Raw genomic sequence first — 27,692 nt, forward strand, 5'->3', positions numbered from 1 at the left:
TCTCAGTTCACAGATTTCTAATCACAAGGTGGCTGAACTCTACTCTTGTTTGCTATAACTTCTTCTTTTGTTTGGCTGTAGCCTCTATTTTGGTAAGGCTTTAGCTTTCACTGTAGTTTTCATTTCGGATTTATTTTTCTCACCTGCTCTCCCTCGCTTGCTCTCGCTCTCTCTCTCACTCTCTCTCTGTCTCTCTCTCACAACCACCCCCCCCCCCCCCAAAAAAAAAAAAATGCCTTTTTGTGGAATAGGGTTGGAATAGGCTTTTGGAAATAGCCCCTAGATGTAAAAAAAATATGCAGCAATCTTAAACAGTGTAGATAAAGATGGATTTTTTTTTTTTGGTTCTGGGGACTTTTATCTGGACTCTCAAATCAATGTCTGATATCTTAATCAAACTTATCCGTATCCCAACATATTCCCTCCATAGTGCACTTATTTTAACCAGGACCCATAGGGCCCATAGGGTGCCAATTAGGATGCACTCTAAACCTGCATCAATAACTGTAGCTAGGGACCACAACACGTTTTATAAATGTTACACCCATAAATGGACCAGTCACTTTACAGTTCCTTTAATTTCATCTACTCACAGTTTAATCCTTCAAAATAGACAAGAGCAAGGTATCAATGAACTACAATATTTTACCTTTTGAGGTTAGTCATTAAAGGTCTCATTTAATTAAAAAATGAATTCAAGTTCACTCAAAATCTTGATTTGACAGTCATTGTTAAAAAGGATCAATGAAAAATCTATATTAATTAAATGCAAAGTTCACAAAAAGTTAGCAAATGTTTGATTGTCTCTGAGTTTAATTTAAAGATGGGTGTTTGAACCAGCTGCCAGTACGTTTTGACCCCTGACCTTTAACCCCTGACTTATGACCTTAAAGCTATAGGGCACTCTCCTCAGCCCAGGCGTTGCTGAAACCTTGACTTGACAGAATAGGTATTTCACATATCAGCTAGCTAAACACGTTATAGCTTTGTGATCTAAAGGCACCATTGAAAATGAGTCCCTGGTCTCAATGTGGCTCCCCTGATTAAATACATGTTAATAAAATAGTTGTTTTATTACTTTTCCAATCCCAGACTGTAGCTTTAAGGTTCCCAGGTGGAATCAAAGCTAATTTACTCTTTCTGGAATGTTATTTATCATTTTGTCACATAAAAGTTATAAAAGATATAGTACATGAATGTGCCACTGAGAAACAACATGGTCTGCTGGGTAAAAACTGAAGACAGAAGGAAACAACATGGCATGCTGGGTAAAAACTGAAGACAGAAGGAAACAACATGGCATGCTGGGTAAAAACTGAAGACAGAAGAAAACAACATGGTCTGCTGGGTAAAAATTGAAGACAGAAGGAAACAACATGGCATGCTGGGTAAAAACTGAAGACAGAAGGAAACAACATGGCATGCTGGGTAAAAACTGAAGACAGAAGGAAACAACATGGTCTGCTGGGTAAAAACTGAAGACAGAAGGAAACAACATGGTCTGCTGGGTAAAAACTGAAGACAGAAGGAAACAACATGGCATGCTGGGTAAAAACTGAAGACAGAAGGAAACAACATGGCATGCTGGGTAAAAACTGAAGACAGAAGGAAACAACATGGCATGCTGGGTAAAAACTGAAGACAGAAGGAAACAACATGGTCTGCTGGGTAAAAACTGAAGACAGAAGGAAACAACATGGTCTGCTGGGTAAAAATTGAAGACAGAAGGAAACAACATGGCATGCTGGGTAAAAACTGAAGACAGAAGGAAACAACATGGAATGCTGGGTAAAAACTGAAGACAGAAGGAAACAACATGGTCTGCTGGGTAAAAACTGAAGACAGAAGGAAACAACATGGTCTGCTGGGTAAAAACTGAAGACAGAAGGAAACAACATGGCATGCTGGGTAAAAACTGAAGACAGAAGGAAACAACATGGTCTGCTGGGTAAAAACTGAAGACAGAAGGAAACAACATGGTCTGCTGGGTAAAAACTGAAGACAGAAGGAAACAACATGGCATGCTGGGTAAAAACTGAAGACAGAAGGAAACAACATGGCATGCTGGGTAAAAACTGACAGAAGAAACAACATGGTCTGCTGGATAAAGACTGAAGATGGAAGGAAACTGAAAAAGTGCACTAGTGGTAGGAGGAATCACATTTTTCCATTCATTTAAAAAAAAAAAACTCCCATGGACCAGGAGAAGGGGGGTGGAGGTGGCAGTGAGGTGGCAGTGAGGGTGGAGGGAGGGCGTCCAATTGGGACTTTAGGACTGCTTGGACATCAACTTCTTACAGTGTTTACCCTGCAAACACACAGATACACACAGACAGTGTTAGATCAGTTGGAGTTTGAACGTTAGCACTGGATTTGATCCGAATCACAGACGTATTGCAGAAGATCCTAGTTGATGATAGATTTAAATTTAAAAAGGCGATGTGTCTTGAGACCACATTCCCTGTAAACGCTGCATGTCTAGGCTCAATCAGAAATTACTATCACATGTTTTCTTGGCAGATCGTCCGCGATAAGGATTAAATCCAGCCCTTAGTCTTCAGGACAATGACACAACGTAAGAGTAACGTAACATGTTGCTAAAAGATGGAGTCTAAGAGACCATTTACACTTGATCTGAATATGTGGTCAGAGGCTCCCTACAGATGGCGCCTCAGGAGGCACGCAGAGGCCAAATTTAGCTCTGAATCCCCTTCGCCGTGCGCCTCTCAAATGCTGCAATAACACAGACAACTCCGCGTTGGTCACGATTGGTTGACAGTAGGTGGGGGAGGGAGGTACTGTATAAACACAAACTCACTTCCTTGACGACTTCATTCAAAACAGCTCTGCGCTGCTCGGCGAAGAGCAAGAGGTATGAATGTCCTGACTTCTGCAGAGGCCGTATCCCTGTAAATGCTGTACGGCCCAATGCAGACGTTGAACTGAGCGTGCAGTCTAAGTGAGAACAGCATACCTTGAAGTTGGTGTCATCGCACATCTTGATCAGCTTGTCCATGTGTTTCATCAGGTTAGTAACCCAGGCAGGGTCGGTGGGGGCACACAGCCTACGTCCCTTTCTGGTGTTGAAGCTGGAACACAATACAAGCACCACATCAGTACAGACCATCGTCTATATACAACCATAACGTCAGTTGGAGTTTTCACCACACTGCTTTTAGGCCAATCCAATCCTCTCTGATCTCCAGGAAGAGTTTTGGATTGGACACTGGTGGCATTCCGGGGCGACCTCATTGCAGTCGTGTGGTTACATGCCATGTCATTGGCTGTTGAGTCAGATATCCAATTGCTGTATCATCTGAAGAGTCTAGCTAATATGTTAAAGACTTATTCAGGCATTGTGAAATCTGTCAGTTGACTGCAATGTGGTCAGCCTGGAACGCGGCCTAAGTCTTTAAGCGAATACCTGAACCTCCGGTCTCTCAGTCAATAGGATACTCACACCATGGCGTCAATGGAGCAGCCTTGACCCCTAACCTGAGGTTGGTAACCAGTGACAATGCGTTGTGGGATCTCTTTTTTGTTGACCTCCAGACAGCAGTCCATCACCATCTGGCCATGAGTCACTGAAAGAGGAGAGAAAGAGAATTTACAAAAACATTGAATTCTGTTAAACAGTCAAGCAGATAATTGCCCCAACAACAACTAATGTTGTAAAGTTATAGAGAATTAGTGATGGAGAAATAAGGAGACAGCTGGAGGGATAGGAGACCGATGGAGGGATAGGAGACCGAGGGAGGGATAGGAGACCGATGGAGGGATAGGAGACCGAGGGAGGGATAGGAGACCGAGGGAGGGATAGGAGACCGAGGGAGGGATAGGAGACCGAGGGAGGGATAGGAGACCGATGGAGGGATAGGAGACCGAGGGAGGGATAGCAGACCGATGGAGGGATAGGAGACCGAGGGAGGGATAGGAGACCGAGGGAGGGATAGGAGACAGCTGGAGGGATAGGAGACCGAGGGAGGGATAGGAGACCGAGGGAGGGATAGGAGACCGAGGGAAGGATAGGAGACCGATGGAGGGACAGGAGACCGATGGAGGGACAGGAGACCGATGGAGGGACAGGAGACCGATGGAGGGATAGGAGACCGAGGGAGGGATAGGAGACCGAGGGAGGGATAGGAGACCGATGGAGGGACAGGAGACCGATGGAGGGACAGGAGACCGATGGAGGGACAGGAGACCGATGGAGGGATAGGAGACCGAGGGAGGGATAGGAGACCGATGGGGGGATAGGAGACCGAGGGAGGGATAGGAGACCAGTGGAGGGATAGGAGACCGAGGGAGGGATAGGAGACCGATGGAGGGATAGGAGACCGATGGGGGGATAGGAGACCGATGGGGGGATAGGAGACCGAGGGAGGGATAGGAGACCGATGGAGGGATAGGAGACCGATGGGGGGATAGGAAACCGAGGAAGGGATAGGAGACCGATGGAGGGATAGGAGACCGAGGGAGGGATAGGAGACCGATGGAGGGATAGGAGACAGCTGGAGGGATAGGAGACCGAGGGAGGGATAGGAGACCGAGGGAGGGATAGGAGACCGAGGGAGGGATATGAGACCGATGGAGGGACAGGAGACCGATGGAGGGACAGGAGACCGATGGAGGGACAGGAGACCGATGGAGGGATAGGAGACAGCTGGAGGGATAGGAGACCGATGGGGGGATAGGAGACCGAGGGAGGGATAGGAGACCGATGGAGGGATAGGAGACCGAGGGAGGGATAAGAGACCGATGGAGGGATAGGAGACCGAGGGAGGGATAGGAGACCGAGGGAGGGATAGGAGACCGAGGGAGGGATAGGAGACCGATGGAGGGACAGGAGACCGATGGAGGGACAGGAGACCGATGGAGTGACAGGAGACCGATGGAGGGATAGGAGACCGAGGGAGGGATAGGAGACCGATGGGGGGATAGGAGACCGAGGGAGGGATAGGAGACCAGTGGAGGGATAGGAGACCGAGGGAGGGATAGGAGACCGATGGAGGGATAGGAGACCGAGGGAGGGATAGGAGACCGATGGAGGGATAGGAGACCGATGGGGGGATAGGAGACCGATGGGGGGATAGGAGACCGAGGGAGGGATAGGAGACCGATGGAGGGATAGGAGACCGATGGGGGGATAGGAAACCGAGGAAGGGATAGGAGACCGATGGAGGGATAGGAGACCGAGGGAGGGATAGGAGACCGATGGAGGGATAGGAGACAGCTGGAGGGATAGGAAACCGAGGGAGGGATAGGAGACCGAGGGAGGGATATGAGACCGAGGGAGGGATAGGAGACCGATGGAGGGATAGGAGACCGAGGGAGGGATAGGAGACCGATGGAGGGATAGGAGACCGATGGGGGGATAGGAGACCGATGGGGGGATAGGAGACCGAGGGAGGGATAGGAGACCAATGGAGGGATAGGAGACCGATGGGGGGATAGGAAACCGAGGAAGGGATAGGAGACCGATGGAGGGATAGGAGACCGAGGGAGGGATAGGAGACCGATGGAGGGATAGGAGACAGCTGGAGGGATAGGAGACCGAGGGAGGGATAGGAGACCGAGGGAGGGATATGAGACCGATGGAGGGACAGGAGACCGATGGAGGGACAGGAGACCGATGGAGGGACAGGAGACCGATGGAGGGATAGGAGACAGCTGGAGGGATAGGAGACCGATGGGGGGATAGGAGACCGAGGGAGGGATAGGAGACCGATGGAGGGATAGGAGACCGAGGGAGGGATAAGAGACCGATGGAGGGATAGGAGACCGAGGGAGGGATAGGAGACCGAGGGAGGGATAGGAGACCGATGGGGGGATAGGAGACCGAGGGAGGGATAGGAGACCGATGGAGGGATAGGAGACCGATGGGGGGATAGGAGACCGAGGAAGGGATAGGAGACCGATGGAGGGATAGGAGACCGAGGGAGGGATAGGAGACCGATGGAGGGATAGGAGACCGAGGGAGGGATAGGAGACCGATGGAGGGATAGGAGACCGATGGAGGGATTGGAGACCGAGGGAGGGATAGGAGACCGATGGAGGGATAGGAGACCGAGGGAGGGATAGGAGACCGGTGGGGGGATAGGAGACCGAGGGAGGGATAGGAGATAGATGGAGGGATAGGAGACAGAGGGAGGGATAGGAGACCGATGGAGGGATAGGAGACCGAGAGAGGGATAGGAGACCGAGGGAGGGATAGGAGACCGATGGGGGGATAGGAGACAGCTGGAGGGATAGGAGACAGCTGGAGGGATAGGAGACAGCTGGAGGGATAGGAGGGATAGGAGACAGCTGGAGGGATAGGAGACAGCTGGAGGGATAAGAGACCGATGGGGGGATAGGAGACCGAGGGAGGGATAGGAGACCGAGGGAGGGATATAAGACCGAGGGAGGGATAGGAGACCGAGGGAGGGACAGGAGACCGAGGGAGGGACAGGAGACCGAGGGAGGGATAGAAGACCGAGGGAGGGATAGGAGACCGAGGGAGGGATAGAAGACCGAGGGAGGGATAGGAGACCGATGGAGGGATAGGAGACAGCTGGAGGGACAGGAGACCGAGGGATGGATAGGAGACCGAGGGAGGGATAGGAGACCGAGGGAGTGATAGGAGACCGAGGGAGGGATAGGAGACCGAGGGAGGGATAGGAGACCGAGGGAGGGATAGGAGACCGAGGGAGGGATAGGAGACCGATGGAGGGATAGGAGACCGAGGGAGGGATAGGAGACCGAGGGAGGGATAGGAGACAGCTGGAGGGATAGGAGACCGAGGGAGGGATAGGAGACCGAGGGAGGGATAGGAGACCGATGGAGGGACAGGAGACCGATGGAGGGACAGGAGACCGATGGAGGGACAGGAGACCGATGGAGGGATAGGAGACCGAGGGAGGGATAGGAGACCGATGGGGGGATAGGAGACCGAGGGAGGGATAGGAGACCAGTGGAGGGATAGGAGACCGAGGGAGGGATAGGAGACCGATGGAGGGATAGGAGACCGAGGGAGGGATAGGAGACCGATGGAGGGATAGGAGACCGATGGGGGGATAGGAGACCGATGGGGGGATAGGAGACCGAGGGAGGGATAGGAGACCGATGGAGGGATAGGAGACCGATGGGGGGATAGGAAACCGAGGAAGGGATAGGAGACCGATGGAGGGATAGGAGACCGAGGGAGGGATAGGAGACCGATGGAGGGATAGGAGACAGCTGGAGGGATAGGAGACCGAGGGAGGGATAGGAGACCGAGGGAGGGATATGAGACCGATGGAGGGACAGGAGACCGATGGAGGGACAGGAGACCGATGGAGGGACAGGAGACCGATGGAGGGATAGGAGACAGCTGGAGGGATAGGAGACCGATGGGGGGATAGGAGACCGAGGGAGGGATAGGAGACCGATGGAGGGATAGGAGACCGAGGGAGGGATAAGAGACCGATGGAGGGATAGGAGACCGAGGGAGGGATAGGAGACCGAGGGAGGGATAGGAGACCGATGGGGGGATAGGAGACCGAGGGAGGGATAGGAGACCGATGGAGGGATCGGAGACCGATGGGGGGATAGGAGACCGAGGAAGGGATAGGAGACCGATGGAGGGATAGGAGACCGAGGGAGGGATAGGAGACCGATGGAGGGATAGGAGACCGATGGAGGGATAGGAGACCGATGGAGGGATAGGAGACCGATGGAGGGATTGGAGACCGAGGGAGGGATTGGAGACCGATGGAGGGATAGGAGACCGAGGGAGGGATAGGAGACCGGTGGGGGGATAGGAGACCGAGGGAGGGATAGGAGATAGATGGAGGGATAGGAGACAGAGGGAGGGATAGGAGACCGATGGAGGGATAGGAGACCGAGAGAGGGATAGGAGACCGAGGGAGGGATAGGAGACCGATGGGGGGATAGGAGACAGCTGGAGGGATAGGAGACAGCTGGAGGGATAGGAGACAGCTGGAGGGATAGGAGACAGCTGGAGGGATAGGAGACAGCTGGAGGGATAAGAGACCGATGGGGGGATAGGAGACCGAGGGAGGGATAGGAGACCGAGGGAGGGATATAAGACCGAGGGAGGGATAGGAGACCGAGGGAGGGGTGGAGACCGAGGGAGGGATAGGAGACCGAGGGAGGGATAGAAGACCGAGGGAGGGATAGGAGACCGAGGGAGGGATAGAAGACCGAGGGAGGGATAGGAGACCGATGGAGGGATAGGAGACAGCTGGAGGGATAGGAGACCGAGGGATGGATAGGAGACCGAGGGAGGGATAGGAGACCGAGGGAGTGATAGGAGACCGAGGGAGGGATAGGAGACCGAGGGAGGGATAGGAGACCGAGGGAGGGATAGGAGACCGAGGGAGGGATAGAAGACCGAGGGAGGGATAGGAGACCGATGGAGGGATAGGAGACAGCTGGAGGGATAGGAGACCGAGGGATGGATAGGAGACCGAGGGAGGGATAGGAGACCGAGGGAGTGATAGGAGACCGAGGGAGGGATAGGAGACCGAGGGAGGGATAGGAGATCGAGGGAGGGATAGGAGACCGAGGGAGGGATAGGAGACAGCTGGAGGGATAGGAGACCGAGGGAGGGATAGGAGACCGAGGGAGGGATAGGAGACCGAGGGAGGGATAGGAGACCGATGGAGGGATAGGAGACCGAGGGAGGGATAGGAGACAGCTGGAGGGATAGGAGACCGAGGGAGGGATAGGAGACCGAGGGAGGGATAGGAGACCGAGGGAGGGATAGGAGACTGATGGAGGGATAGGAGACAGAGGGAGGGATAGGAGACCGATGGAGGGATAGGAGCCCGAGGGAGGGATAGGAGACCGAAGGGGGATAGGAAACAGATGGGGGGATAGGACACAGAGCACTGAGTCAAAAGAACAACGTGTGACAAAGAGGGAGGACAGGAAACAGAAAGGAGGGAGAGAACCGGAGGTGAATATGTCACACATATTACAGTGTGTCCTTGTGGGAGAGATTTGGGTATCCCACAACTGAAATATGAAATACTAGTTTTGAATGGGTTTTAGCCTACATTTGAAATGTAATACTCCCTTCGCTGTGACCATGATTAGTTATGGCTTGAGTGTCTCAGGGTTGATGTAGTATAGTAGTGGGAAACAGGGTCATTGACACTGTCCAATGTTATCCTTGCTATTTCAGTCCAAAATGTGGATGTTTCTATGGAAGGGCCTTTGAGTCAAGTGCAGCGCACACACACACACACATACACACACACACACACACACACACACACACACACACACACACACACACACACACACACACACACACATACACACACACACACACACACACACAGAGAGAGAGAGAGAGAAATTGTTTAAGATTGATAAGAGAGAGAGATAAAGAGACACTAGGTAAGGATGGATGCTGTCTGCCTGGGGATTCCCACCATGGAAGCATTTTCTAGTGTTCGTGCGTTTGTGTGTGTTTGTGTGTGTTTGTGTGCGTGTGTGTGCGTGTGTGTTTGTGTGTGCGTGTGCGTGCAGTGTTGGAAAAAGTACCCAATTGTCATACTTGAGTAAAGGTAAAGATACCTTAAGAGAAAATGACTCGAGTAAAAGTGAAAGTTACCTAGTAAAATACTACCTGAGAAAGTCTAAAGGTATTTTGTTTTTAAATATACTTAAGTATCAAAAATAAATGTAATTGCTAAAATATACTTAAGTTTCAAAAGTAAAACTATAAATCTTTTAAAATTCCTTATATTCAGAAAACCAGACGGCACAATTTTCTTGCTTTTTAAATGTACAGATAGCAAAGGGGGACACTCTAACATCATCTACAAACAAAGCATGTGTGTTTAGTGAGTCTGTCAGATCAGAGGCAGTAGAGATGACCAGGGATATTCTCTGTTTAGGGAGTCTGTCAGATCAGAGGCAGTAGTGATGACCAGGTATGCTCTCTGTTTAGTGAGTCTGTCAGATCAGAGGCAGTAGAGATGACCAGGGATATTCTCTGTTTAGGGAGTCTGTCAGATCAGAGGCAGTAGAGATGACCAGAGATGTTCTCTGTTTAGTGAGTCCACCAGATCAGAGGCAGTAGGGATGACCAGGGATGTTCTCTGTTTAGTGAGTCTGTCAGATCAGAGGCAGTAGAGATGACCAGGGGTGTTCTCTGTTGAGTGAGTCTGTCAGATCAGAGGCAGTAGGGATGACCATGGGTCTTCTCTGTTTAGTGAGTCTGTCAGATCAGAGGCAGTAGAGATGACCAGGGATGTTCTCTGTTTAGTGAGTCTGTCAGATCAGAGGCAGTAGGGATGACCATGGGTCTTCTCTGTTTAGTGAGTCTGTCAGATCAGAGGCAGTAGAGATGACCAGGGGTCTTCTCTTGATAAGTAGGTGAATTGGACCTTTTTCCTGTCCCGCTAAGCATTCAAAATTATACTTTTGGGTGTCATGGTAAATGTATGGATTAAAAAGTACATTATTTATTTAGGAATGTAGTGAATTAAAAATAAAAGTTGTCAAAATTAAAGTACAGATACCCCAAAAACTATTTAAGTAATACTTTAGTGTATTTTTACTTAAGTACTTTACTCCACTGCGTGCATGTGTGTGTGTGTACCTGTGTGTACTAGTTTATCTGTGTACCTTGTCTTCCAGTAATGAACAGCATAAAAAAAGACATATCTGCATCCCATCATGATGATAAAGTAACCAACCTGTCCAGGAACAGAGAGGACTTACCCTGGTAGCAGACGTAGAGAAACAGAACAGAGAAGAGGATCTTGGCACTGTCCATGGTAGACGCCATGATAGGTCACTGATAAACTGAGCCGTACGGAGGTGTCTGGACTAACACTGAGTGAAGATGTCTTCCAGAGAACGGAGGAGAGATGTGTGAAATGTAGATTATGTCTGTTTGTGATTCTCTGTAAAGGTTTCCTCTGTCTGTCTGTCTTCTCTTCTCTGCTGTGTGATAAGACTATCTCTGCTCTGTGATGAGATTATCTCTGCTCTGCGATGAGAACCTCTCTGTTAATCTGTGTTTATAGACTCGTTTAAGTTTCACTTTTAGTCACACCCCCGTGCGTGTGCGTGTGTTTGTGAGAGTGTGTGTGTGTGTGTGTGTGTGCGTGTGTGTGTGTTTGTGAGAGTGTGTGTGTGTTTGTGCATGCGTGCAATCTAGCTTCAGGGCAATTCCCAAGATTTGGTATGTAAATCTGTGCCTCTCCATTTCTTATAATCCATTACCTTACTTTAGATTACATTCTGTATATAATAGCAGCCGTACAATATAATACAAATTAGAGGACGTATAGTATTATACGTCTTACCTGGTCGTACAATATCACACGAATTGGATGATGTAAACTGATCATACATCTTGGAGATTTTATAGGTTTTCCTCTGAGACCAGGCTGCTTGTTGCATCATAACAAAGGAAATGTACGGGGAGAATTTATATTGGTAGTTAGGAGAACTTCTCTGCACTACATTAACTGCCTGTAAAGTATCAATCTGATGTCAAGATCTTACACGTAACTTTTAAGGCACTGCCGTGCCCCCTCTTATCTGATAGACATGCACCTTTCATACAGTGAGGGTTCTCCAATGCCAAGGAGTCGGTCTGTTTAATGTACCTAGATGCAGGACCAAGGAGTCGGTCTGTTTAAATATACCTAGATGCAGGACCAAGGAGTCGGTCTGTTAAATATACCTAGATGCAGGACCAAGGAGTCGGTCTGTTTAAATATACCTAGATGCAGGACCAAGGAGTCGGTCTGTTAAATATACCTAGATGCAGGACCAAGGAGTCGGTCTGTTTAATGTACCTAGATGCAGGACCAAGGAGTCGGTCTGTTTAATGTACCTAGATGCAGGACCAAGGAGTCAGTCTGTTTAATGTACCTAGATGCAGGATCAAGGAGTCGGTCTGTTTAAATATACCTAGATGCTGGACCAAGGAGTCGGTCTGTTTAAATATACCTAGATGCTGGACCAAGGAGTCGGTCTGTTAAATATACCTAGATGCTGGACCAAGGAGTCGGTCTGTTTAAATATACCTAGATGCAGGACCAAGGAGTCGGTCTGTTTAAATATACCTAGATGCTGGACCAAGGAGTCGGTCTGTTAAATATACCTAGATGCTGGACCAAGGAGTCGGTCTGTTTAAATATACCTAGATGCAGGACCAAGGAGTCGGTCTGTTAAATATAGCTAGATGCAGGACCAAGGAGTCGGTCTGTTAAATATACCTAGATGCTGGACCAAGGAGTCGGTCTGTTTAATGTACCTAGATGCTGGACCAAGGAGTCGGTCTGTTTACTGTACCTAGATGCTGGACCAAGGAGTCGGTCTGTTAAATATACCTAGATGCAGGACCAAGGAGTCGGTCTGTTTAATGTACCTAGATGCTGGACCAAGGAGTCGGTCTGTTTAATGTACTTAGATGCTGGACCAAGGAGTCGGTCTGTTTACTGTACCTAGATGCTGGACCAAGGAGTCGGTCTGTTAAATATACCTAGATGCAGGACCAAGGAGTCGGTCTGTTTAAATATACCTAGATGCAGGACCACGGTGTCGGTCTGTTTAGTGTACCTCGATGCTGGACCAAGGAGTCGGGCTCTTAAATATACCGAGATGCAGGACCAAGGAGTCGGTCTGTTAAATATACCTAGATGCAGGACCAAGGAGTCGGTCTGTTTAATGTCCCTCGATGCTGGACCAAGGAGTCGGTCTGTTTACTGTACCTAGATGCTGGACCAAGGAGTCGGTCTGTTAAATATACCTAGATGCAGGACCAAGGAGTCGGTCTGTTAAATATACCTAGATGCAGGACCAAGGAGTCGGTCTGTTAAATATACCTAGATGCAGGACCAAGGAGTCGGTCTGTTAAATATACCTAGATGCAGGACCAAGGAGTCGGTCTGTTAAATATACCTAGATGCAGGACCAAGGAGTCGGTCTGTTTACTGTACCTAGATGCTGGACCAAGGAGTCGGTCTGTTAAATATACCTAGATGCAGGACCAAGGAGTCGGTCTGTTTAAATATACCTAGATGCAGGACCACGGTGTCGGTCTGTAAAATATACCTAGATGCAGGAACAAGGAGTCTGTCTGCTTAATGTACCAAATTCAAGACCAAGCATAATGTACCTACAGTAGATGCAGGACCAATTAGGGGGGTTTTGCATTCTCTATTAAAGCCCCTCAGTTGTGGAAAAGCTTGACCTCAGGTAGGAGGGACAGACACCATTGAGGGTTTTAAATCGCCGTTTCAGCAGGCTGGTAATAATGGATTGTTTTACAGATCCTGTGCAACCTACCTTGTTATCCAGGCTGGTAATAATGGATTGTTTTACAGATCCTGTGCAACCTACCTTGTTATCCAGGCTGGTAATAATGGATTGTTTTACAGATCCTGTGCAACCTACCTTGTTATCCAGGCTGGTAATAATGGATTGTTTTACAGATCCTGTGCAACCTACCTTGTTATCCAGGCTGGTAATAATGGATTGTTTTACAGATCCTGTGCAACCTACCTTGTTATCCAGGCTGGTAATAATGGATTGTTTTACAGATCCTGTGCAACCTACCTTGTTATCCAGGCTGGTAATAATGGATTGTTTTACAGATCCTGTGCAACCTACCTTGTTATCCAGGCTGGTAATAATGGATTGTTTTACAGATCCTGTGCAACCTACCTTGTTATCCAGGCTGGTAATAATGGATTGTTTTACAGATCCTGTGCAACCTACCTTGTTATCCAGGCTGGTAATAATGGATTGTTTTACAGATCCTGTGCAACCTACCTTGTTATCCAGGCTGGTAATAATGGATTGTTTTACAGATCCTGTGCAACCTACCTTGTTATCCAGGCTAGTAATAATGGATTGTTTTACAGATCCTGTGCAACCTACCTTGTTATCCAGGCTAGTAATAATGGATTGTTTTACAGATCCTGTGCAACCTACCTTGTTATCCAGGCTAGTAATAATGGATTGTTTTACAGATCCTGTGCAACCTACCTTGTTATCCAGGCTAGTAATAATGGATTGTTTTACAGATCCTGTGCAACCTACCTTGTTATCCAGGCTGGTAATAATGGATTGTTTTACAGATCCTGTGCAACCTACCTTGTTATCCAGGCTGGTAATAATGGATTGTTTTACAGATCCTGTGCAACCTACCTTGTTATCCAGGCTGGTAATAATGGATTGTTTTACAGATCCTGTGCAACCTACCTTGTTATCCAGGCTGGTAATAATGGATTGTTTTACAGATCCTGTGCAACCTACCTTGTTATCCAGGCTGGTAATAATGGATTGTTTTACAGATCCTGTGCAACCTACCTTGTTATCCAGGCTGGTAATAATGGATTGTTTTACAGATCCTGTGCAACCTACCTTGTTATCCAGGCTGGTAATAATGGATTGTTTTACAGATCCTGTGCAACCTACCTTGTTATCCAGGCTGGTAATAATGGATTGTTTTACAGATCCTGTGCAACCTACCTTGTTATCCAGGCTGGTAATAATGGATTGTTTTACAGATCCTGTGCAACCTACCTTGTTATCCAGGCTAGTAATAATGGATTGTTTTACAGATCCTGTGCAACCTACCTTGTTATCCAGGCTAGTAATAATGTATTGTTTTACAGATCCTGTGCAACCTACCTTGTTATCCAGGCTGGTAATAATGGATTGTTTTACAGATCCTGTGCAACCTACCTTGTTATCCAGGCTGGTAATAATGGATTGTTTTACAGATCCTGTGCAACCTACCTTGTTATCCAGGCTGGTAATAATGGATTGTTTTACAGATCCTGTGCAACCTACCTTGTTATCCAGGCTGGTAATAATGGATTGTTTTACAGATCCTGTGCAACCTACCTTGTTATCCAGGCTGGTAATAATGGATTGTTTTACAGATCCTGTGCAACCTACCTTGTTATCCAGGCTGGTAATAATGGATTGTTTTACAGATCCTGTGCAACCTACCTTGTTATCCAGGCTGGTAATAATGGATTGTTTTACAGATCCTGTGCAACCTACCTTGTTATCCAGGCTAGTAATAATGGATTGTTTTACAGATCCTGTGCAACCTACCTTGTTATCCAGGCTAGTAATAATGGATTGTTTTACAGATCCTGTGCAACCTACCTTGTTATCCAGGCTGGTAATAATGGATTGTTTTACAGATCCTGTGCAACCTACCTTGTTATCCAGGCTGGTAATAATGGATTGTTTTACAGATCCTGTGCAACCTACCTTGTTATCCAGGCTGGTAATAATGGATTGTTTTACAGATCCTGTGCAACCTACCTTGTTATCCAGGCTGGTAATAATGGATTGTTTTACAGATCCTGTGCAACCTACCTTGTTATCCAGGCTGGTAATAATGGATTGTTTTACAGATCCTGTGCAACCTACCTTGTTATCCAGGCTAGTAATAATGGATTGTTTTACAGATCCTGTGCAACCTACCTTGTTATCCAGGCTGGTAATAATGGATTGTTTTACAGATCCTGTGCAACCTACCTTGTTATCCAGGCTGGTAATAATGGATTGTTTTACAGATCCTGTGCAACCTACCTTGTTATCCAGGCTGGTAATAATGGATTGTTTTACAGATCCTGTGCAACCTACCTTGTTATCCAGGCTAGTAATAATGGATTGTTTTACAGATCCTGTGCAACCTACCTTGTTATCCAGGCTAGTAATAATGGATTGTTTTACAGATCCTGTGCAACCTACCTTGTTATCCAGGCTAGTAATAATGGATTGCTTTACACATCCAGTAACCTACTATCTTTAGTAGCCTACTGTCTTCTGTATCATATTGTCTTTGGTAAACTACTGTCTTTGGTAAACTACTGTCTTTGGTAAACTACTGTCTTTGGTAAACTACTGTCTTTGGTAAACTACTGTCTTTAGTAACCTGCGGCCTTTAGTAACCTACTGCCTTTAGCAACCTACTGCCTTTAGCAACCTACTGCCTTTAGCAGCCTACTGTCTTTAGTAACCTACTGTCTTTAGCAACCTACTGTCTTTAGTAATCTACTGTCTTTAGCAACCTACTGCCTTTAGCAGCCTACTGTCTTTAGTAACCTACTGCCTTTAGCAGCCTACTGTCTTTAGTAACCTGCTGTCTTCAGTAGCCTACTGTCTTCAGTAGCCTACTGTCTTCAGTAACCTGTCTATGGTAACCTACTGTCTTTGGCAACCTACTGTCTTTAGCAGCCTACGTTCTTTAGTAACCTACGGTCTTTAGTAACCTACTGTCTTTAGTAACCTACTGTCTTTAGTAACCTATTGTCTTTAGTAACCTACTGTCTTTAGTAACCTACTGTCTTTAGTAACCTACTGTCTTTAGTAGCCTACGATCTTTAGTAGCCTACGGTCTTCAGTAGCCTGTCTATGGTAACCTACTGTCTTTAGTAACCTACTGTCTTTAGTAGCCTACAGTCTTTAGTAGCCTACGGTCTTCAGTAACCTGTCTATGGTAACCTACTGTCTTTGGTAAACTACTGTCTTTGGTAACCTACGCTCTATGGTAACATTGTCTTTAGTTGACTACTGTGTTTAGTAACCTACTGTCTTTAGTAACCTGTGTGTGAGGCTTAGCCTAATTCCTTCTCTTCCAACACTGAGTACCACCTTTTTTTTTAGATGATTTGTAGATGATTTGTAGATGATTTGTAGATGATTTGTAGATGATTTGTAGATGATTTGTAGATGCTCAAACTGTCAACTAACAGCAGTTTCGCACAACAAAAAAAAAACATGTTGCTGCGCCAAAACTGATCAAAAAAATAATATAGTTTTCTCAGCCAGGTCACCCGTCAGTATTCAACATCCATCTGTGTCTGAAGACGCTGGGATATTAGGTGGAAAATAAGGGCAACTGAATGCTGTTACCATCTAGTAGGTTTCCTAAGGCGTTGTGGACATGGATGGGTGTAAGTATCTGCTTCTGATTACAAAGGTTTCAAGTTTGAGTCCAGTAATAGAATGTTATTTTTGAGATGTTTGTTTTAAGCCTATCCCAAACCTTAACCCTTACCTTAACCATTCTGAGTTAATGCCTAAATTTAACCTTTGAAATTCAGAGTTAGTGGCTGAACTTAACCTTGAACACTTTGAAATTTGACGTTCCTCTCAAGTCGAGAGAAATAAGCACAAATATTTGCTCATTCGCAGCGTGTTGCAGGATTTACAGTAAGTATTTTTTAAAGGTAATAAAACCGCAATTTACTCTACAGAGATAGTTGCATTTTCATAGAAACGTTTCTTAGAAGTGGAAGTGGTTTCTCTAAAACTGAGTTGGGTAATTCCCCAGACTCCAGTCTGTTTTGTTCTCAAACAGGATCAGATAAGCCAGTGGCTCCAACAACAGGAGAATATAACCCCAGACAAGTGTCAGGTCATGAATCTAGGTACAGTATGTGTAGGCCATATATCATATGGGGAGTGATTGCGCATAAGGGAACTGCACAGTGTCTGGATCATTGGCTCTATATCAATTTATCTTTATGCAATCCCTTGTGTCCTCTCTCCTTGTCTCCTTCTCTAAACACAGTGGGGGAGGGACCTTGGACTCCAATCAGAGTATGTGAGTGGAGCTGGAGCAGAGCATGCCCAATTTGACTCGAGCGCGGAGTGAGATTCCCAAAGGCTGGAGTGCTGGCTTTCTCTTCTTCCCCAATTTCGCTCCAATAGAGCTCACTTCACGAGCTGAAGGCATGCCTGGCCCAGCATGCATTTGTAGTCTACTTCTGTGCTGCTACAGAATAAGCGACACCTGGAGGGGGGTGGAGACAATCACAAGATCAGGTGAAACAGATCAGGGCGTGACATGAGGACCAAGAGAAAGAGAGGGAGTGCTGTGATGTAGTGTCCACAACTAAAGATGACACATCTCATTAAGTGTGTCATTGTAGCAAAGTATTTTTTAAACAACAAAAAAAAACAGATCCCTTTAGTTTCATTCATTTTTGTTCTATTACCGTTTACCAGAGGTATTGAACTCTGACCCTACGAGGTACAGAGCCTGCTGGTTTCATCTTCTACCTGATCCTTAATTGCACCCACCTGGTGTCCCAGTGTCACGTTCGTCGTATGAATCGGACCAAGGTGCAGCGTGGTATGCGTACATTCTTCTTTATTTTTTAGACTGAACACTGAACAGAATAACAAAATGAACCGTGACGCTAATATGAATAGTGCAGCCAGGCAACTAAACATAGAACAAGAACCCACAAACACAAAAGGGAAAATGGCCACCTAAATATAATCCCCAATCAGAGACAATGATAAACAGCTGCCTCTGATTGGGAACCATATCAGGCCACCATAGACATACATATTACCTAGACCTACCAAACCCCTAGACATACAAAAACCCTAGACAATACAAAAAATAGCATACCCACCCTCGTCACACCCTGACCTAGGATCATGCCTCAGGACTACCTGGCTTGATGACTCCTTGCTGCCCCCAGTCCACCTGGCCGTGCTGCTGCTCCAGTTTCAACTGTTCTGCCTGCGGCTATGGAACCCTGACCTGTTCACTGGAAGTGCTACCTGTCCCAGACCTGCTGTTTTCAACTCTCTAGAGACAGCAGGAGCGGTAGAGATACTCTGAGTGATTGGCTATGAAAAGCCAAATGACATTTACTTCTGAGGTGCTGACCTGTTGCACCCTCAACAACCACTGTGATTATTATTATTTGACCCTGCTGGTCATCTATGAACATTTGAACATCTTGGCCATGTTCTGTTATAATCTCCACCCGGCACAGCCAGAAGAGGACTGGCCACCGCTCATAGCCTGGTTCCTCTCTAGGTTTCTTCCTAGGTTCTGGCCTTTCGAGGGAGTTTTTCCTAGCCACTGTGCTTCTACACCTGCATTGCTTGCTAATTTGGGTTTAGGCTGGGTTTCTGTACAGCACTTTGAGATATCAGCTTTATAAATACATTTGATTTGATTTAGGGGCTTCATAGCGAATGGGGTGAATACATATGCACGCATCCCTTTTACATTTTTTATTTTTTAGAATTAATTATTAACTTGTCATTTTTTTCATTTCACTTCACCAATTTGGACTATTTTGTTTAAAATGGATAAATGGGGCCAATTTTGACATTTTCACTTAGGGGTGTACTCACTTTTGTTGCCAGCGGTTTAGACATTAAAGGCTGTGTGTTGAGTTATTTTGAGGGGACAGCAAATTTACACTGTTATCCAAGCTGTACACTCACTACTTTACATTGTAGAAAAGTGTCATTTCTTCAGTGTTGTCACATGAAAAGATATACTCAAATATTTACAATAATGTGAGAGGTGTACTCAGTTTTGTGATATACTGTAAATACTGTATATACTGTATATACTGGCACTGTTATACAGTTGAAGTCGGAAGTTTACATACACTTAGGTTGGAGTCATTAAAACTCGTTTTTCAACCACTCCACAAATGTCTTGTTAACAAACTATAGTTTTGGCAAGTCGGTTAGGACATCTACTTTGTGCATGACATAAGTAATTTTTCCAACAATTGTTTACAGACAGATTATTTCACTTATAATTCACCATATCACAATTCCAGTGGCTCAGAAGTTTACACACACTAAGTTGACTGTGCCTTTAAACCTGCTTGGAAAATTCCAGAAAAAGATGTTATGGCTTTAGAAGCTTCTGATAGGCTAATTGACATAATTTGAGTCAATTGGAGGTGTACCTGTGGATGTATTTCAAGGTCTACCTTCAAACTCAAGCCTCTTTGCTTGACATCATGGGAAAATCAAAAGAAATCAGCCAAGATTTCACAAAAAATGTTAAGAACTCAACAGGTCTGGTTCATCCTTGGGAGCAATTTCCTAACGCCTGAAGGTACCACATTCATCTGTACCACCAATAGTATGCAAGTATAAACACCATGGGACCAAACAGCCGTCATACCGCTCAGGAAGGAGACGCGTTCTGTCTCCTAGAGATGAACGTACTTTGGTGCAAAAAGTGCAAATCAATCCCAGAACAACAGCAAAGGACCTTGTGAAGATGCTGGAGGAAACAGGTACAAAAGTATCTATATCCACAGTAAAACAAGTCCTATATCGACAAAACCTGAAAGGCCACTCAGCAAGGAAGAAACCACTGCTCCAAAACTGCCATCAACTTTATTATGCATACTAGACCATGTTAGTGTAAATGATTAAATGGGTCTTATGAGCTCTGGTCAGTTACTCGGAACAATTCAAACCATTTTGGAAGATTCATGGCTCAGATAAGGCAAAAGTTTTTTAAGTTTTTTTTTTACTTCATCTTTTATTGAAATAGTAATTTGTACTTTTATTCACAGACAGAGTTAAAAAAAATAATAGTTTTAAAACGTCAGTAGCACCAAAAACAAATGTGGATATACACATCAGGCATTGGGAAAATCTTATCAGTTGTGTGGTCCATATTTCAGTTACTCATCACAATCAAAAACCACCGAACCATATAAACACATTTTACTACATGAATATCCAATTTTTAAATCCAGTTTGATGTATTTTCTTCCTGTTCTATGCATTTACATCATGTACTGCTGACGAATAGTCTACTACAGTATCTGGTTAAAAAAAAAGGTTGAAATGAATGTGGCCGAAGACAGGACAATTGTGTATCGTCTTCAGTTGTTCCCCATCGAATAACATCCTCCATTCCTCTTCTCCACTCCTCTCCTTCATTCCTCTTCTGGTCTCAATCTGCTGTTTTCATCCTGTGTGGAAGACCGGCACAAGGGATAAGAATTCTTAACAAACAGGATATGTAGTCCTACAGAGCTGGTTAAAGGGGAGAGCTGTGAATGAAAACACTGCAGAACATTAAAACAACTATATAATTTAGCCTAAATATGAGCCTAGGGGAAAGAGACAAGAACAGAAAGCAAATAATAAAGTCTGACGTAGAAACACACTCAGGAATAAATCTCGAAAGGTTTTGTACATATTTATCTCGTTGGTATAGTAAATGCTTACCTCATTTACTGGCGAGGTGTATCAGCTATTCAGAGGGAGATGGTTCGCTCCAGACGTTTGATGTAGTCTGCCACCCACTTGCTCTTTGTGGGATGGGGCGTGCACAATCTCACCCCTGTCTTAGTGATGAACCTGGAGGGAACAGATCAGAAGTTGACAATCGTTAAGGTTCAGAGTGATATCAGACTAAGTGGTTGCCAAAAAGTGCTCCAGAGACCACATAAGGAGATCAGTGAGCCGCTGATGGAGAGCAGAATCTGGCAGGCCTCCAAACTGCTTAGGAGTGTAAGACAACACCAGAAACTTGCCTTAACTGTAAGTAATGTGGTTTCTAAACATAGGGATTGTACTACACTTGGAATCGTGTTCTTGTTATAATGTGTGTCGTATAAAAGTTGAATTCAGCCTGAGTATCAGGTGGAAGAGAAGTAATTTGTCTTAAAGAGCAAGACACTCACACAGTGGCATCGATGTCACAGCCTTTCTCTGTGGTCTGCAGGAGGTAGGAGACCATCTTGAAGTGGCGAGGGAAACGTGTCTCAGTGGTGAGGAGACAGCAATCCACGGGTACCTCAGAGAATGCTGAGGTAGGGAGAGAGGGAGAGAGAGAGAGAGAGAGAGAGAGAGAGAGAGAGAGAAAGATCAATATGAGTGACCCTCGCTGATGAGAAACAACATAATTTACCAGAAAACTCATTAAAGGCCAAACACATGTTTAATGGAACTGAGTAAAACCCTTTTACAGATATAAACTGCCTCTGGAAGAGCTGCACTTCCTCAAGGAGGTCATGTAGTTTAAGCCAATGTCCTCTTAAGTGTTGAAGATGATTTCACACAGGATTCGTCTGTGTGGAAGCCAATATAGTATATAGTCAGACACAGACCAGGCTCTATTTCTAGATTCCCAAGTCTAGCGGCAGTTTCGAAATCAATCACAGAACGGAATACTTCTCTGTGTGTGTGTGTGTGTGTGTGTGTGTGTGTGTGTGTGTGTGTGTGTGTGTGTGTGTGTGTGTGTGTGTGTGTGTGTGCGTGCGTGCGTGCGTGCGTGCGTGCGTGCGTGCGCGCGTGCGTCTATTACCTGATGCATAGCCCAAGCACACTGTCGCGACGAAGAGAAGTGCTGCCACTTGAGATGTCATGTTGCTGCTGATTGTGCTGTGTTTCAGGCAGGTCGTTCAGGTGTGTGAAGCTGAGAGAGAGAGTGAGGACGCTGCCAGGTGATGCTGCTGATTGTGCTGTGTTTTAGGCAGGTCGTTCAGGTGTGTGAAGCTCAGAGAGAGTGAGGACGCTGCCAGGTACTACAGGTGTATTTATACTGTCTTTTTCACTTTCACTCTGACTTGGAACAAAGTGAAAGTCTCCGCCTTCGTCCCGTAAATGCATCTCATCCAAGGCCGTTTAATTTCTTCTTCTTCTCTCTCTCCCTCCCTCCCTCCTTTCTTTCTTTCTTTCTTTCTTTCTTTCTTTCTTTCTTTCTTTCTTTCTTTCTTTCTTTCTTTCTTTCTTTCTTTCTTTCTCTCATGTTTTTTTCCTTCTGTGACTTTCTCTTCATTTACTGTCAATCTGTCTCGTCCGCCTCTTTAACAGTGACAGAGCATTGCACTCCTACAGTATCTGTTAAAATAAACCCTTAACCTGTCTAGGACTGGGGTTCCGCTAGCGGAAATTGCAGGGCGCCAAATACAAATCAACAGAAATCTCATAAATCAAATTTCTCAAACATACAAGTATTAGGCACCATTTTAAAGATAAAATTCTCGTTAATCCAGCCACAGTGTCTGATTTCAAAAATGCTTTACAGCAAAGCTCCACAAACGATTCTGTTAGGTCACCACCAAGCCACAGAAAAACCCAGCCATTTTTCCAGCCAAAGAGAGGAGTCACAAAAAGCACAAATAGAGATCAAATTAATATCTAAACTTTGATGATCTTCATCAGATGACACTCATAGGACTTCATGTTACACAATACATGTATATTTCATTCGATAAAGTGCATATTTATATAACAAAATCTAATTTTACATTGGCGCGTTACGTTCAGTAGTTTTAAAACATGCAGTGATTGTGCAGAGAGCCACATGAATTCACACAAATACTCATTATAAATGTTCATGAAAATTCAAGTGTTATGCATGGAACTTTAGATACACTACTCCTTAATGCAACCACTGTGTCAGATTTCAAAAAAACTTTACAGAAAAAACATAATCTGAGTACGGCGCTCAGAGCCCAAAACAGCCAAAAGAAATATCCGCCATGTTGAGCAGTCAACATTAGTCAGAAATAGCATTATAAACATTCACTTACCTTTTATGATCTTCATCAGAATGCACTCCCAGGAATCGCAGTTCCACAATAAATGTTTTGTTCGATAATGTCCATCATTTATGTCCATTTATGTCCAAATAGCTTCTTTTGTTAGGGCGTTTAGTAAACAAATCCAAATGCGCGTTCAGTTCCAGACGGACGAAAAGTTCAAAAAGTTATATTACAGGTCGAAGAAACTTGTCAAACTAAGTATAGAATCAATCTTTAGGATGTTTTTATCATAAATGTTCAATAATCTTCCAACCGGAGAATTCCATTGTCTGTAGAAAAGTAATGGAACGCAGGTCGCTCGCATGTGAAATGCGCGTGTCCAGCGCGTGGCTCTCTGCCAGACCACTGACTCAAAGAGCTCTCATCCGGTCCCACTTCACAGGAGCAGCCTGAAACAACGTTCTAAAGACGGTTGACATCTAGTGGAAGCCTTAGGAAGTGCAACATAACCCATATCCCACTGTGTATTCGATAGGGGCTGAGTTCAAAAACTACAAACCTCAGATTTCCCACTTCCTGTTTGGATTTTTTTTCTCAGGTTTTTGCCTGCCATATGAGTTCTGTTATGCTCACAGACATCATTCAAACAGTTTTAGAAACTTCAGTGTTTTCTATCCAAATGTACTAATAATATGCATATATTAGCAACTGGGACTGAGGAGCAGGCCGTTTACTCTGGGCACCTGTGGGCACCTTATCTAAGCTACTCAATACTGCCCCTGCAGCCATAAGAACTTAATAATCCATATCCCACTGTGAATTCGATAGGGGCTGAGTTCAAAAACTACAAACCCCAGATTTCCCACTTCCTGTTTGGATTTTTTCTCAGGTTTTCGCCATATGAGTTCTGTTATACTCACAGACATCATTCAAACAGTTTTTAGAAACTTCAGAGTGTTTTCTATCCAATACTAATACAACTAATACATACTAATACATCTGGGACTGAGTAGGAGGTAGTTTACTCTGGGCGCTTTTCATCCAAAAGTGAAAATGTTGCCCCCTATCCCAAAGAAGTTTAAAGTAAAAAAAAAATTAAAAAATTAATTTTTTATATCTCAAATGAGATGTTCAATCATCCATGCAAAGTTACATTGTGTGTGTGTGTGTGTGTTGCAGGTCTTTTGGAGTACAGTCATGAGAAGGGAGAGAAAGGAGGGAGCGTCTCCTTCTCAGGTTCAACCTGGTGGATTCAGAGGGCAACAAACTGATCAACCAGTCTTTCCTCGCCTGTGTACCTGTCCTTCTACATCAGTGTAGTAGGTAGGTATCAGCCACACCACACTAAGACCACCCCAGACTAGTTAACACAGCACACTGAGACTCCCCCTCCAGACTAGTTAACACAGCACACTGAGACCCCCCCCCCCCCCACTCCAGACTAGTTAATACACAACACTGAGATCCTCCCCCCTCCAGACTAGTTAACACACCACACTGAGACCCCCCCTCCAGACTAGTTAACACAGGTCTGGAACCTGCCACTTCCCCATAACCACAGGGCTGGAAGCTGCCACTTCCCCATAACCACAAGTCTGGAAGCTGCCACTTCCCCATAACCACAGGTCTGGAACCTGCCACTTCCCCATAACCACAAGTCTGGAACCTGCCACTACCCTATAACCACAAGTCTGGAAGCTGCCACTTCCCCATAACCACAGGTCTGGAAGCTGCCACTTCCCCAAAACCACAGGTCTGGAAGCTGCCACTTCCCCATAACCACAGGTCTGGAACCTGCCACTACCCTATAACCACAAGTCTGGAAGCTGCCACTTCCCCATAACCACAAGTCTGGAAGCTCCCACTTCCCCATAACCACAGGTCTGGAACCTGCCACTTCCCAATAACCACAGGGCTGGAACCTGCCACTTCCCCATAACCACAGGTCTGGAACCTGCCACTACCCTATAACCACAAGTCTGGAAGCTGCCACTTCCCCAAAACCACAGGGCTGGAAGCCTCACATGAGAACAAATTAAGACATTTCTGACCTACATCATAGACAGATAGTAGTAACAGGTTTGACACGTGAGGTGAGACAGTCTGACCCAAACAGTCAGGATGCTGATTGTCTAAAGCCCTAAAACTTCAACTCTGGACCTCGAAGCCAGTTCCACTGCTTTTGCTATTAATTATCAGGTAGAACAGAGAACCAGCAGGCTCCGGACCTCGTAGGGTCAGAGTTGAATACACCTGGTCAAGAGGTCCTTAAGCATCCCTCCAGCAGTGTGAATCCACACACACACACCTGAATCCACACACACACACCTGAATCCACACACACACACACCTGAATCCACACACACACACCTGAATCCACACACACACACCTGAATCCATAGGTGAATCGGTCACAGCTTTCACGTGGCTCTGCATCACATGTTCTTGACCTAGGAGGTCAACAGCGTTTGTTCGTGTTGGTCCCTAACCAAACCAAATGGATCAAGACCATTACGGTGAAGAGGGAACCACTTGCAGCAAAGTTTCAGCCTCCTGGCAGAGGAAAACATGTTTTTTTTGGCTAAAATGTCCTGGTACTGGGTAAAGTTCAACAAGGGCCCCAGGACCAGTGGAAGCCTCATAACATCAAAGATCCACCACCATATTAAACAGGTAATGGGGTTATTTTCTGCTCATGCATTCTCACTTCGAAGCCAATCCTAACACTGGTACGCGTGGCCATAGAGCTCTGTGTTCATGTCATCTGACCAACGCACCAGTTCCAATCCCAAGTCCAACTGCCGTTTAGCAAACTCCAGGCGTTTTACATTGGTCGGATAACTATTTTCATGTTATCCAACCAATGTAAAACGCAAAACCCACACCAGTGATGGGTTTGACATCTAAATGAGAATGCCCTGTCCCAGAATGTCCTTCAGGTGGTTGAGAGCGGGCCGTAGACAGTGTAGTAGGGTTAGTGTTCCGTTTGGACCGAAGACTAAAAATCCAGTTTGAGTCTAGTCACACCTGCGTAGAGTCATGGAATCATCTGATTTACAGGAAACAGGGTTATTCTATTATTCTTGTAGTCTACCTGTGAACACATGAATAAATCTGTATCTCTTCTGTATCAGTACAGGGAATTTCATCAGCGCAAACATAGGAAAAACCCCTTCAGGTAATCGTGTAGAATAGAAGTGAACCAAGCATATCTTTGATAAAGCTTTCCATTGATAGCGGCTGTCTGTCTGTTTGTATTTACCTCCTGCATTGGCAGCACGACAAACCAGTTCCCATTCAAATAGCACACAATAACCCTGAGCCAAATAACCCTCTGATTGTTTTATGGTGGGAAGGGATGTCATCCCCAGTCTGAAATGAATACCAACAAAGGCCAAGGGAAATTCTTAGCATCGTCTTTTACAGGAAAAGATAACCGTAAACATAACATTTAAAAAAAAAAATCATAGCATGCAGGTCACAAGCAGAAATCCCCCAGATTGGTCACTGTGTCTTGGCATCTTGTTGGTACGCCAGACATATCCACTGATTATGGAGAGAGAGAGAGAGAGAGACAGTATTGTATTGCTGGCGAATGGCATAGTACTAGAATGACTGAATCTAATTCTAGCTTTCACATTTATATTTGACCAAGGTCTGGTATCTGTTAACGGTCAGGGGTGAGCACACGGTCTGTCTCTCTCTGTCTCTGTCTGTCACGGCCGTCCTCCTCTTCGTCTGAAGAGGAGAGGCGAGAAGGATCAGAGGACCAATATGCGGCGTGGTAAGTGTCCATGGTAAAATCTTTAATAAAGAAAGACTGAACACTATACAAACGAGTAACAAAAACAATAAACCAAATTCGACCGTGAAGCTACAGAATGAGACCTGTGCTGAAACAAGCCATCAACATAGACAATCACCCACAAACAAACAGTGCAACCCAGGCTACCTAAGTATGATTCTCAATCAGAGACAACTAATGACACCTGCCTCTGATTGAGAACCATACTAGGCCGAAAACATAGAAATGCCCCAAAACATAGAAAAACAAACATAGACTGCCCACCCAACTCACGCCCTGACCATACTAAATAAATACAAAACAACGGAAATAAAGGTCAGAACGTGACAGTACCCCCCCCCCAAAGGTGCGGACTCCGGCCGCAAAACCTTGACCTATAGGGGAGGGTCTGGGTGGGCGTCTGTCCGCGGTGGCGGCTCTGGCGCGGGACGCGGACCCCATCTCATCATTGTCTTAGTCCGCCTTATTGTCCGCCTCCGTGGCTCTCTCAGCATGACCACCCCTCTCAATGACCCCACTGGACAGAGGGGCAGCTCGGGACAGAGGGACAGCTGCTCGGGACAGAGGGACAGCTGCTCGGGACAGAGAGACAGCTGCTCGGGACAGAGAGACAGCTGCTC

The 27,692-nt window shown here is 45.8% G+C and overlaps 2 protein-coding genes across 2 annotated transcripts; both read right to left on the reverse strand.

The window, feature by feature from the left end:
* Positions 1-559: 559 nt before the first annotated feature.
* On the reverse strand, positions 560-11,153 carry LOC110536449 (C-C motif chemokine 19). The gene is made up of 4 exons (XM_036936451.2): positions 10,720-11,153; positions 3,461-3,584; positions 2,975-3,089; positions 560-2,308 (listed from the first exon to the last, which is right to left on the reverse strand). The coding sequence occupies exons 1-4, from the start codon at positions 10,784-10,786 to the stop codon at positions 2,270-2,272; spliced, it is 345 nt and encodes a 114-aa protein (XP_036792346.2). The 5' UTR covers positions 10,787-11,153; the 3' UTR covers positions 560-2,269.
* A 9,123-nt stretch (positions 11,154-20,276) lies between these two features.
* On the reverse strand, positions 20,277-22,303 carry LOC110536450 (uncharacterized). The gene is made up of 4 exons (XM_021622215.3): positions 22,085-22,303; positions 21,462-21,585; positions 21,004-21,135; positions 20,277-20,744 (listed from the first exon to the last, which is right to left on the reverse strand). Exons 1-3 carry the CDS (start codon positions 22,143-22,145, stop codon positions 21,033-21,035), a joined length of 288 nt encoding a protein of 95 aa, XP_021477890.1. The 5' UTR covers positions 22,146-22,303; the 3' UTR covers positions 20,277-20,744; positions 21,004-21,032.
* Between the last annotated feature and the right edge of the window lie 5,389 nt (positions 22,304-27,692).

This window comes from Oncorhynchus mykiss, chromosome 11 (assembly GCF_057628025.1).
Source record: "Oncorhynchus mykiss isolate SJ-2025 chromosome 11, ASM5762802v1, whole genome shotgun sequence".
NCBI lineage: Eukaryota > Metazoa > Chordata > Actinopteri > Salmoniformes > Salmonidae > Oncorhynchus > Oncorhynchus mykiss.

What these genes read in the sequence shown, in the direction of transcription:
- LOC110536450 (XM_021622215.3), bottom strand. Translation starts at nt 22,145, where the DNA reads ATGACATCTCAAGTGGCAGCACTTCTCTTCGTCGCGACAGTGTGCTTG. An exon ending in GTGCTTGGGCTATGCATCAG is followed by an intron (nt 21,586 to 22,084) that starts GTAATAGACGCA and finishes TCCCTACCTCAG; the next exon opens with CATTCTCTGAGGTACCCGTG. An exon ending in TGTGACATCGATGCCACTGT is followed by an intron (nt 21,136 to 21,461) that starts GTGAGTGTCTTG and finishes TGTTCCCTCCAG; the next exon opens with GTTCATCACTAAGACAGGGG.
- LOC110536449 (XM_036936451.2), bottom strand. Translation starts at nt 10,786, where the DNA reads ATGGCGTCTACCATGGACAGTGCCAAGATCCTCTTCTCTGTTCTGTTT. An exon ending in TCTCTACGTCTGCTACCAGG is followed by an intron (nt 3,585 to 10,719) that starts GTAAGTCCTCTC and finishes CTCCTCTTTCAG; the next exon opens with TGACTCATGGCCAGATGGTG. An exon ending in TGCTCCATTGACGCCATGGT is followed by an intron (nt 3,090 to 3,460) that starts GTGAGTATCCTA and finishes ATTGTGTTCCAG; the next exon opens with CTTCAACACCAGAAAGGGAC.